Source organism: Astatotilapia calliptera, chromosome 7 (assembly GCF_964374335.1).
Source record: "Astatotilapia calliptera chromosome 7, fAstCal68.1, whole genome shotgun sequence".
Classification (NCBI taxonomy): Eukaryota; Metazoa; Chordata; class Actinopteri; order Cichliformes; family Cichlidae; genus Astatotilapia; species Astatotilapia calliptera.
The window spans coordinates 43,748,863-43,762,353 of NC_137428.1; the positions used below are offsets into that span (position 1 = coordinate 43,748,863).

The following is a 13,491-nucleotide window of genomic DNA, read 5'->3' on the forward strand; positions in this document are numbered from 1 at the left end:
CACGAGCCTGCCCTGTCCTGTTAGTGTGTGCGTGTGTGCTTTAACATATTCACTTTTAGTGAAAAATAAGGGCTGGAGACAAACTGCATTAGCATGAGCTAACCAGCAACCACAACAAGATGAAGATGTGTTTAAGCATATAGCCCTCTTGGACTGTATACTGGAAAGCAGCCTTTCTGTGCTTTCAGATATATCACACAGTTAAGTATATAAGGAGCCACAAAATCACAAGTGGTATATTTAGTGCAACCAATCAGTGATTAAATGGATAAGGAATAATGAAATGTTTGGAGTCGCTCTGAGACCACAGCATTTATTAAAGTCCAAGAATACAGTCTCTTCCTAATGAAATAAAACATCATCGTTTTTGAATCAGTTACGCAGATTATTTAGGTTTTGATACTATTTTGATACTAAATGAAAAATGCATAAATGGCTGGTTAAGTATTAAACAATTGATGGATTACGCCTTTTATTACTTCATAAATATCATTAGTAAGACTGTTTATTTTTATAACAGTTATATTTCAGTTTAAACATAATCTACCATGTAAAAAAGTGTGAAATAGGATTTAAAAACATATTAATGCGTCATCGTTTACCAGAATTTGGTGCATATGGTGGATTGTCAGAAAGGTTAGCGAACACTTAAAGCTCATAAATGTCTTTAGAGATTATAAAGTTTGTTTTATTTTGATGCTAAGATTTTCACTGGGAGTGGGCAGAAAGGAGAGGATTAGAAACGAGTGCGTCAGACGGACGGCTCCGTTGGAGTAATTTGAAGACAAGGCTGAGGTGGTTTGGACATGTGCAGAGGAGGGAGAGTGGGCACACTGGTCAAATGATGATGAAGAGGGTGCTGCCAGGGAGGAGGAAAAGAGGAGGGCCTCAGAGGAGGTTCATGGATGTAGTGAAGGAGGACATGCAGACGGATGGTGTGACAGCGAGGGATGAGTTGGAGGCAGAGGGACTGCTGGAAATACTTAATGTGGTTGAGGTGCGATAACCTCCTGTATAAAACATGCAGCAGGAAACAAATGTTTCACCCACTGTCCAGTGATTAATATTAGCAGTGATTTCTGAACATCCTCAGCAATCCCTCACCTGATGGACTTAGAGAACAGTGGAAAGTGGCTGAGTGAACACAGGAGATGGATATTGCTGTTCCACCCCCACTCCCAACTGCAAGTATAAAGATAGTATTATAGTGCAGGATGATACGGAGATGCTCTATTATCATCATGATTAATATTACAAGTGTAAGGCACTATATTTGTCACTGATGCCTCACAGCAAGAAAGTTTAAGTTCAAACCTCCAACCCGGTGGTCTGGCTTCCACCCACAGTCCAAACACCTGTATGTCAGCTTAACTGGTCATTTCAAGCTGGCCTTAAGTGTGGAAGTGAGAGCTGTCTGCATGCCTTAGTCCTTCCTCACCCAGTGCAACAATGCGGCGTAGTAATGTGTGGATGGTGCTGTATGTCACATGTTATTCATTACAACTGTATTAAAACTCAATTTACCCTTATGGATTGAAATATACATATAAACATATAATGATCACTATTAAGATTTGCCAGAGATCTTTACTGAGTCAGCCCACACCTCTGTCAGTGTATTCTGCCCTTACTGATTGAGTCATCCAGGCCTGACTTACAGCAAGAATTTCCCTCTGTCTCCTACATGACGCTTGACACATACAGCAACACCATCTCTGTCTTAAACATACCCAGCATCTTTTGACTTTTGGTGATTAGGTGTCCGCCCTCATTTACCAAATCTCACATAGACTGGGCCAACAAACACAGCAGTCTTTAGTGCTGTGCTGGATAGATGCTATCTTGTATTTGTAATAAGTCGAGGGTTGAATCCATGTCACTGAGATGCTGCCCATATACCAGCCAAATGGATCCCTTCTTCTCATGGAACCTATTATGCCTGAAGTCACGGTCCTGTATCAGGGAAATACGTCAAATAATCACAGTCAGAAGTCACACTGTGTTAGCTATGTACCCAGTTGTGGCTGGTCTGTATATGTATTGGTAGGAGTTTCTCTTTCAGATTGCAAAAATTGGGCCGATTGCACTAAATTGAACTGGAAAAAAGCAATTCTTCATTTGGGTCCAGCATCACTGTGATAGTTGCGGCTAGGATTGTCAGTCTGTTTGGAGTTCTGTGCGAGATGATATCAGAATTAGCACATATTGGCATGGGTGGGCTGCTCTAAACTTTGAGTGCAGTACCAAAGCTTTGGCCACGTCCTGCAACTCTTGACTTAGACCTCACTCCAAATGTTTAACATAGTTCTAGTCTTAAGTAATACTAGTATTTTGATGAAAACTAACCTGAGGTGATTTATACTTTGTATTAAAGCATATCCTCTGGATGCATTTTGTGACAGTAACTAAACATCAGATGAGTCCTCCAGGTTGATGAGGTCTGAGGTGCTGATATTCAGCCCCTGGTTTAGTCTTTCTGTATCACAGTCAAGTGAAGTAACAAAAATAACTGTTGCTGACAAAAATAATTCCACACCAGGAAACAAAATAACATTTTTACTAGTTAATATTTTGCTGACTGTCTGTCTGTTTAATTTGATCTGTGTGGTTCAGAGCAGCAGAAATCACTTTATATACTACATACATCACTGGAAATGAATCAAGAAACTGACTCAGTTCTGGAAACTGGTGACATGATATTACCAACAGTGTGTATGCCCAGAATAATCTGAGTAAGTCCTCTCGGCATGCTTGGTTAATCCTGTATTAGCTCTGTAGATTACTGAGGAATGTTGATGTGCACATTTTATTTTTGAAAACAGAACAATGTGAATTCTGTCGGATGGTGTGAAAACACTTATTACAAGAATATTTTGGCATAATATTAGCAGGCAACAATGCTAACCAGAGCACCACAGCCATGCCAGGACTGGGCTTAAGATCGAGTCATTGTGGTCTGTCTGAGTACACCTTCTTTAAATACTTGTCGTGTTGGTTGGAGCTGTGTTTGGATCATTGTTCTGTTGAAGAAAAACTTGACTTTAGTCAAGTGACTTGAACATTACACTGGAAGAACTCATTTCTGAACCTTTCTTCCTGTCTCCCAATACCAAAGCACTTTCAAAAGCAAATGGATGGATGGATCATGAAACAGCCATAAACATATTAGTCTTTTCTCTGAAGTTGGGTATTTTAACAATTGATGGAGATGGTTGCCTCGATTGGCCATTTGACCACAGTTTTTTGCACTTACTGATTAACTTTATTTTCTCGGTTGGAGAAGAAAGTGCTTTTTTTATGTTGAGTTAATATATACCTGCATGTCTACCCTTGGTTTCACTTTACAGTAGAGAGCAGTTAGAGGACAGTCAACAAGCTATGAATTACTGAATGTTTTGAATCTGCTGCTGGGTGCAGAGTCTTCCATAACATATGTGAGTGATTAAACTGTGACGTCAGCACGGCGCTGTAACCATTTGTACTTGCACTCCTTTACTATATCTGTCGCTTCTCAGAAAAGTTCACCGCCTTCAAACAGTCAAAATAGAAGTCGAGATATAATTTTTGGTAAATCCTGCTGTGCACATGGATGAAAGGGATTGCATAAATTTCCAGTTAGATCCTGTGGTTGTGAAATTAGTATTTTAAACCAAATACTTTTGGTTGATGTTTCTGTGGCATTTCTGGGGAGAGTTTTTCTTTTTTCTTAAATTTCAGTTTTTTAAGATGATATTCCAATTTACTCCATCACTGCGATGTCTTGAGTGATGAAATGCAGTGTGTACACACACACATTCCTCTATTGTATATTCTTAACAAATCATAGACTAAGTCACACTTACAACTTACTCTCTTCTATAGACAGAATTAAGAATTTACCTGATTTTTTTAAAAACACAAACATCAAAAACGCTACTGGTATGAACTTTAGTTCAGTTAAATCTCTTCAGTAGTAACACACTCCACGTGACTTCTGACTTTCAGATTCTTGCAACCTCTGTTTCTCACTGTTGTGTACAAAGAGGAGCTGTTTTCAGCCAACCAGCTATCTGTTATGAATAGTCTGCCAGCTATTTAAAAGTTCCTACCAAGATCATCTGTCATCAGGTTAAGCAATATCTGGCCACACCTGTGTGAGCCTGTCCTGTTCTCCAGGCTACGAAATCACTGCTGTTGTTTCTGTTGTTAGTCATAGCCTGAAGGCAGACATTCTTCACTTGCTAAAGCAGAAGCCTGCTCTAGAAAGCAGCCGGGGCTGCTTGGAAATCCACCTTTGGTTGTACTCAGACTGAATAGATTATTAAATTGGCATATTTAACCCTTGTATGGTGTTCGGGTCTGTGAGACCCGTGTTCAGTTTTTTTCAAAAGAAAAATTAAACAATTAATTATTTTTTCACGTGTAAATGTGTTGTGTCTTTCCACTCACTCCACTTGATTATAACTGATTTATTTATAACATTTTATATAAAAGAAAAACGAGAAGCACATTAATTCATAAATGTGATCTAACAAAGGTAAAGGGAAAAAATTAACCATGTTTGCTGTTCATATGTCTTGTAATTGGGATGAAGTAAACATCTGTTGAGTAATTTAACATAAAATTGTTTGATAGTGTTAATTTGGAAAGCCAAAACTCTAGCGGGTCCACCAGACCCATGAACACTGGCTGAGTAACAAAAATACGAACACCACACAAGGGTTAAGGGCACACCCCAGAAATCAAAAGTTTTACTGAGGACTTCCCAAAAATGTCATTTACATGACACGGATGACTGTGAGGCTTAACAGAAGTCTCCCAGAAACACTAAAAACATCATGCTCCTGTTTTCACAGGGTTAATTGATCTCAGTGCATAAAATCAGTGGAGAGTTCCTTTTTACGCAGTATCCTTTTTTTTAAGCATCCTTCTTTTCAGATTCTTTAATCTTTAGTGTTTAGTGATAAGCACAGCCGGTTCCATGTCAAATATAAGAGAACTCGGCGTTTACTCCAAAAAACATATTTGGCGCATCGAACACTACGGCTCCTCACTAAAATGAAATAATATACAGTTTAACACATTACTGCAAGAGGAGTAATTCACAGCTTTATGGCAGATGACTCAAATATAGAGCCTTTTCCTTTTGTTTTGGGGCTGTGCACACGTTGTAAACATCACTGCCCTGCAAGACACACTTTCCAGCTTCATCTAGATGTTCAGCTGGCTGGTGGGGTATTTTTTTCTGCTGGTACAAATCAGCCGTGTACGCACAACTATTTCTCAATAATAGTTTGACATGCCAAGACAGGAAAGAAGGAATGGGGGAGGGAAGGCCAGACTGACGGTGGAAGAGAGGAAGGAAAGAAGCAGATGTTTGGAGCGAGAGATAGACGGGCAGAAAGAGGGACAGCAAGAGGAAGCCGTGTGGGAGAAGAGAGAAACGGTCAAAGAAAGGAAAATAGGATTGCTCTGCTGTTTTTTGTTGCTTTGTCAACTTCAGGATGAAATGCAGTGTGGCTGCTGTGCCGCGGGAATGTGAGGTAACAGAGGAGTTGTGTGTTTGTATGTGGAGGCTGTGGAATGCTGTCTTAAGTGGGACTCTGTGTGCGTGAGTTTGTGTCGGGGGCGGGGACAGGGGGGTGTAAGGACAGTTTGTTGGCAGGTTCTTGCTTGCTTCACCGATAACAGGCATATACACAAAAAACAAACAAACAAACAAAAAAATCCCAAATGTGCTTTGGCTATAGAACCACACACAAAACTCACCAAAGTCAAAACACAGTTAGTGGAATTTGCATAGTTCCACTAACTGTGTATCGTTAGATACAGTAGATCGTCCTTCCATGACCCTCATGCATTGCAGGACCACACTGTCATTTCCTTACCACATACATGCCTGTGTCATTTCTTTGAGATTTAAAAAAGTTCAGGGGAGGAGGGGAGGAGGGGCAGCCGCCTGTGAGCACCTGGGCTGTGAGGGCAAACAGAAAGACAGAAAGGGAGTAGAAAGATAGAAAATGACAACCACGACTAAACAAGGTACAGTTCAATTCAGTTTCCTTTTTATAGCGCCAAATCACAACAGCAGTTGCCTCAGTACTTATTATTACAATAATACAGAGGAGCACTTTGGTGACAGTGGGAAGGAAAAAAATCCCCTTCAACCGGAAGAAACCTCCAGCCGAGTCAGGCTCAGGGAGGGGGTGAGGTGAGGGAGACAAAATACGTGCTGTCGAAGAGAGCCAGTGAGTAATAACTAACAGTTAAATGTTTAAACACACGGTGAGTGAAAAGGGGTGAGAAAATGAGAAACACTCAGTGCAACATTGGAAGCTCCCAGCAGCCTAAGTCTATTGCAGCTTAACTATGGGAGGATTCAGGATCACCTAATCCAGCTCTAACTATATGCTTTATCAAAAAGGAGAGTCTTGTCCCTTAACTTTAAGTAAGGGAGTCAATGAAGAGAAGACAATATAGGAGAAATCTGCTCTCTCTTTCTAGTCCCTGTCAGGACTCTTGCTGCAGGATTTTAGATCAACTGAAGGCTTTTCAGGGAGTTTTTAGGATGATGAATTACAGGAGTCCAGTCTAGAAGTAATAAATGCATGAACTGGTTTTTCAGTATCACTCTGAGACAGGATGTTTTTAATTTTAGAGATGTTACACAAATGGAAAAAAGCAGTTCTACATATTTGTTTAATATGCATATTTAAGGACATATCCTTGTCAAGGACGACTCCCAGTTTTCCTCACAGTGTTACTGGAGGCGAAGGTTATGCCATCCAGAGTAAGAATCTGGTTAGATACCATGTTTCTAAGATTTTCAGGGCCGAGTACAATAACCTCAGTTATACTTGAATTTAGAAGCAGAAAGTTAGAGGCCATCCAGGTCTTTGTGTCTTTAAAACATCCCTGCAGTTCAACTAATTGCTGAGTGTTATCTGGCTTCATGGACATATGCAGTGGGTCATCTTTACAACAGTGAAAATGTATGCTATGCCTAAACAGAATCAGTCCTAGCACTGAACCCTGTAGAACTCCATAATTAAACTTCATGTGTGAAGAGGACTCTCCATTTGCACAAACAAATTGGAGTCTGTTAGATAGGATTCAATCCATTGCAGTGCAGTAGCTTTAATACTTACAGCACGCTGTGATAAAATATGTGGTCGACAGTATCGAACGCTGCACTGAGGTCTAGCAGGACAAGCACAGAGATGAGTCCACTGTCAGAGGCCATAAGAAGATCATTTGTAACCTTCACTAAAGCTGTTTCTGTGCTGTGATGAGCTCTGAAACCTGACTGAAACTCTTCAAATAAACCATTCCTCTGCAGATGATCAGTTAGCTGTTTGACAACTATTCTTTCAAGGATTGTTGAGATGACAGAAAGGTTGGAGATTGGCCTATAATTAGCTAAGACAGCTGGGTCAAGTGATGGCTTTTTAAGTAACTGTTGAACTACTGCCAGCTTGAAGGCCCGTGTTGTGGAAAAATTGAAGGTAGTTGTACATAATGGTATGTCTGTGAGATGGTTATGAGTAATTTTTTCTCTGATGGTTAAATTTTAATTGGTAATAAATAAATGAAATATTTACTAGTTAAGGTCAAATGGAATGTTTCACTCAACTGAGCTCAGACTTTTTGTCAGCCTGTGCTGAAGAGAAACTGAGGGTTTCTGGGGAGAAAACAGGAAGGTTAACTCGCCTTGCTGAGCCTCAGGTTTCGAATCCACAATCTGCCTGAACCTTTCTGTGTGGAGTTTGCATGTTCTCCCTGTGTCCATGTCCCCACTCTCACCTTATGGCCGATTGGACTGACTCCAGCCTTCCTGCGACCATGAATAACCATGAATTCGATAAATGGGTGAAAATAGACGGATGAATAGTACTGTAGGTAATTTATTTGCCAAGGCTGCAGTTCTTCTGGAACCGCATGCCCACAAATGTTCCAGTTCATCCTTAAGCATAACAAGCACCCAAAAAGCTAATGTAGCTGTCATGGAAGCTCTGCTCTGACCTGTTGATAAGAAAAGAGTCAAAGTAAGAGTCGGCTATAGAAGTACTTAGCATTCAAGGTGAAAGATCAAGGGCTGATAGAGTTGGGTCTGCGATTTGTTTGACACAGACAGTTTTTGTAGTTTTGCCCCTGTACACCCACACGGTGGATTTGCAGTTAGTCAATATGTGACTGAAGTGCAGACTTTCAACTGTTATCCGAATGGTTTGACAAAATGTTTTCATTCACTACTCAGGAACTGAAGCTAGTTACATACACAGTGGCTCTAAATTAACTGGACTTGCCTGACAAGCAGTTTTATGGCTGTGTGAGGCCAGTTTTCTTCTTATTTCATGTCAAATGAAGCAGTGATAACTGAAGCTGATTTGCTATAAGAGTGAGAAAAGCAATCTTATTCTTTTTAAGAATCTACATAAACACCTGGCTCTGTTAACCCTTGTACATGTGGAAAGCACAAGATGATCAACAAAGCTAAGAAACAATTCCTGAAAAGCATCTAATCATTATTGTCAGACTAATCCAAAATGAATCCCTTTAACCAGCTGACCTGCCAATGGGACAAAATGTTATTCAGCAATTTATTGAAGAACTTAATTCTAAAAATACCCAAATTTGTATTTCCATTAAGTGCTATCCTTGTGCATGTTCACATTTAAATCACTACAAACAAACAAACACTACAATCAAATTTGAAATGAAACCAAAACACACTGAAGGGTAAAATCCAAATAACATTCCCGCTCCTATTCTCTTCTGTCAGGTGGAGTCATGTACAGAGACAAACTTGCAAATGTTTTATCACCATCTTTACACACGCACATACAAACACAAAACAAAGGCACACAAAAACACAAAAGAAACAAAAGAAAGACTCATGCTAATAAATGGTCTCTAGAAACTAACTAAATGTTAGTTACATTTTTGGGAAGTCCTCTGTAAATCCTTCGATTTCTGGGGTGTGCCCTTAAATATGCCAATTTAATACATTCAGTCTGACCGAATACAAAGAAAAGTGGATTTTCAGCCGTCTGCTTTCTGTCTCTGTGGGGACACATAGGTTTCCTAGCCTCTGAGCCTAATCTTAAACATCATAACTAACATACTATATTTCTAATCTCATCTCTCAGATTACCACGTAGAGTTCGTGGCTTTCTGGAACTGCTCTTTTGTGTGTGTCGAGGACAGGTCAGGTCTTGTGTTTTTTGTTTTGTACATAGTGTGTGTGTGTGTGTGTGTGTGTGTGTGTGTGTGTGTGTGTGTGTGTGTGTGTGTGTGTGTGTGTGTGTGTGTGTGTGTGTGTGTCAGAGGAGCCATTACTTAAAAAGACACATGAAAACGTAGCAATGAAAAGGCATGAGTGTTTGTTTTTGTGGCTGTTCTCAGTACAAATGTATCTGTAGCCATTTTTCTTTGGGGAGATGAAGATTCAAATCAAACATACTATTTACTAAGATTTGAAGCTAACGATTTATAGCTGTTTGTGTGTTAACACAGAAAAAGAAGCAAGTCTTAACTTGGATGCAATGGTTAGAACTACCACGTAATGACTGAGGGGGAGGGCGCATAGCTCTGAGCGCAGTACTGTGAGGGAGTAAGGGCACACTGTGTAGTGCAATTAAATCAAGCTCTTGGTGTGGTTGGTTTGTGCAGATGTGAATATGGCATGTGTAGTGATCCAGAGTACACAAACAAGAACAACTGATCTGCTTTATAGAACTTGAGCTGCCCAGACAAATACAGATGTTAGGGCTAAATTCTCTGTGTCACTAAATGGTAAATGGTATGTATCACTAGTGCAGAACAAAGCACGCTCTCCTATATTTACTTGATGTTGTTGTTGATTTTGCTAAACACACATCTGGCCAATAGACTGAAAGTTCTCATGTAGATTGTACTCATGCATTTCAATATATATTCCTCTAGACTGATATATATCTCTTCTGTTTGCTATTTATTCCTGGCAAATAGCAAACATATAGCAAACATGTAGCAAACATATATCTCTATACTGTTTACATTTTATGCTCATACTATATATATGTATATGTTTTTCTTTTACTCCTGCACAGTTGGCGTGGAGCACCCATTATTTACATGTACAAGGACAATAAAGGGCTATTTTATTCTATATTCTATTCTATTAATAGAGAGCCAATGTTGTAACTTTAACTTTCACATACGTAAGCAAAAACAAAACAAAAATAATGACATTACTTCACCTAGCTCTCACCTATCCTGAGTCAGAAAAGGGTTTGAGAGTTTTTTCTCAGTTAGCTGGACATTGTTGACATTTTGCTGCTGGGCTTTATCCCCTGCTGTCTGGATAATGTGATTAGTTCCCACTGTGTTCTTATTTCTCCACACTCACAGACTGCCCTGCAGAGTGCATGTACAACTGTCTACTTGATAGCTTTCTCACAGTTATTAGCAGACAAGGGTGTTCGAGGCTTTACAAAATGTAATTAAGCACTAAAGTGTAACTGTCAGAAGGTAGTTCTCTTCACTCTGACCATGCTTCACTCCGGCCAGTGTTTGAGTGCTTCACCCTTTTTCTTGTTTTTGCAAAGACCTGGTGGTTACCCCTCCTGATCAAGCTAAGCCGGCAGCATTCAGAATACTTGAGGCGTGTCATTGCTGCTGGGCGACGCACTGTTGCGTTACTGTTGTGCATACAGGTTTATCTCCCAGTCGTCTGTGCAAAATGCAAAATGGAAACCATGATGGTATAATGGTTTCCATTTTGGGGCGTAGAAGACAACGGACTCGTATATTCCATTTCCCCTCTCTGTGTACAAAACAGTTAGGTTGACAAGTATTGGGGACAATGACACAATTTTTGTAATTTTATCTCTATGTGAATTTCCCATCTCTGAGACTAATAGAGGCTATCTTATCTGAGCTTAGCTTATCTGAGCTTAGCTTAGCTTAGTTTATAAACAAAACACACTGGATTTGAAATCAAGCAATCATGATGTCATTAACATGCAGAGTTTTGTCTTTAATTCAAGTGGTTTAACAAAGTTTTTCATTCAATTTTGGGAGTTAGAAACATTTTTATACGTAGTGCCTACTTTCATTGACCTGCAGTTTCATGACCAGGTGAGGCCTGTTTGTAACATGACAGATTAAGCAGATGAATGATCTGGAGTTGATTCGAAGTTTTGATCTCGATGCAAGCGGCGACTGAAAAACTAGTAGCTAGTGGCCAAGTTATCAATCCTTGTACATTCTTAAAAAGTAGGAATGTACTGCTGGTGGTCTGGATGATCCATACCTAAAGCATCACACAGAAGAGAAATCACTTAAGACTGGATCTCAATGAATGAAATATTCAAATCTTAGTAATTGTTGAGAATAAAATGATTTAAGAACAAAGGACTGATCAGGTGGTACTGTGGGGCAGAGCTGTGGCCAAGCTGAGTTACAAGTTTAATGGTGACACAGTGAATTCAGTGAATGAATCTTAGCATCATCAGCTTAAATGCAAAGTCACGCACACCCCCAGTCTTATAAATACAAACACTGTACAGTGAATCAAAGATGAGAATGCCTTAAAACATACAGGACATCACTTCTCCAATGAATAAAATAACTGTGGTCAACAAGCTCTCTTGAAGTATTGAACTGTTAAATTCGGCAAATTGAACATAATATCACAAGAGTCCTGCTCTATCAGAGTTGTGACAATTGAACCTGAGACTATCCAGTGTCACACAGTTAAGCTGTTCAGTTAATCAGAGTGCATCATTCTTTAAAGTGAACCTCCAACAGCCACGTCAAGGAGCAACAATGAGGGGGCAGTTTGAAATAAGAACACAAATAATGTCATAATATCTTTGAGGAAAGAGCGGGTTAATAAAACAGTTAATCGTCTTTGTATCACAGCAGTCATGTAGGTTAGTGCAGTTTAAAGTCCTTCACGGGTGATCGGCAAGCCGATGATAAACCGGCACAAAATGTAATAAAATATTAAGCACGACAGCAGAGCAGGAGGTAGAGGATCGATGCCTGCAGTGCAGGAGCTGCAACAGACTGGTGACCAGTGCATGATGTAGCCTGCCTCCCATTATATGACAACTGGGATAGGCTCCCACATATCCCAGAACTGGATAAGTACTAATAATTAAATCCACCAGTAAAATATATTGAAAAGAGAAAAAAAAATCATTAGATTTCAAGTGTGTCAAGTGTGTTTCTCTGTTGTTAAGAGCCTCATCTAAGGCACTGAGTACACGTCCAATGCAGGAGAAGGAAAGTCCAACCATAAATCCGACTGCCAGCGACATGGCCTCATTTAAACACACACTGTTATGTGGTCAGGGTGGACTGTGTGTGTGTGTGTGTGTGTGTGGTTGGCCTTCAGCCAGCACAGGTTGTTTCAGTGTATGATAGCTGGGGTGGGACTCAGACAGAGGGAGGAGGAGCGGGTCGACGTCAGACTGAACGACAAACATTGGTTTCGAAGGGGGAGGTGTTTCTGTTTGCACACTGACTGTTCTCACAGTTGTGTGTGTGTGTCTGTTGTGTGTGTGTGTCTGTATTGCCGTGTTAGTAGCATTCAGTCAAAATGGATTTTGAAATGTATAATTGGAAGCTTAAAAAAATGTAAACTACTCAGATATAATCATTTATTAAAGTCAAGGTCCACTCTCGGATGATTACTTTATTCTTATTTTTATTATTATTGTTGCTGGGCTGTTGTTTATGCTTTACCACTTGCTTTGCTGTGAGTTCATAGTTGAAGACACGCAGTGACATCCGTATGTCTGCGTCTCTGATCAAGTGTGTGCAGTGGGAGACTTTACAGGCAGGCTGCTCACACACTTAGAAGTTAGGAGTGGTACTTGTGTTTCTTTGCCTTTTTTTCCATTATTTTTCTTTAATTTAATTGGGTAAGCACAACTTCTCATACCTAGACCCAGCATATATGTGAAGTTGATTTGGTTCACTAAATATTGCGAGATCTGCCTTTAAAATCCCAACTGCAGGTTGGGTCCACAGAAGCTATTAAGGTGGTTTATGGCTTTCCGTGGGTTTGTCCTGATTAAACAACGGATTTTATTTCTGATCTAAGAGTAACAATACTTCCACTTCCTTTGGCCTCACTGGCTTCATGGTAAACCACATGCAAAACAAATTACAGTATGGCTAAGTGCTGTATGGTGAACTAGCCATAGCACATCAGTTGTAGAACTGTCTGATCTATATACCAAAACAAAACATTGTTAAATAGAATAAACCTTTTTTGCATCAATAGTTAAAAATCCCTTAAAATTTATGGCTCTGCTCCACTTGTTACTGCTAAACCAACTCTTAGAACTGTTTTTAGGTGTTATTAGGTTTACATGTATTTGCTGAATTGAAATTATGACTGTGCTGTTTATGTGAACTACCTGAACAGGTGCTAAATAACATGAATGAAACTGATGAGGAGACGGTGCACACATCCCTGAAACACTGTAACTGTGAAGAACATAGACTTTCAATAGA

At 39.8% G+C, this 13,491-nt stretch overlaps 1 protein-coding gene across 3 annotated transcripts in view; it reads left to right on the forward strand.

Moving 5' to 3' along the window:
- The window catches only part of bcar1 (BCAR1 scaffold protein, Cas family member), a 47,815-nt gene that overhangs the window by 17,855 nt on the left and 16,469 nt on the right, over positions 1-13,491 (forward strand). The window contains exon 1 of one of the 3 annotated variants that reach the window (XM_026174800.2): positions 5,356-5,522. The exons of the other annotated variants lie outside the window; for them this stretch is intronic. Coding sequence (XP_026030585.2) covers positions 5,484-5,522 — 39 coding nt within the window. The 5' untranslated portion in view covers positions 5,356-5,483. Of the gene's footprint in view, positions 1-5,355; positions 5,523-13,491 lie in introns of those variants that run through there. 3 annotated transcript variants of the gene reach the window in all.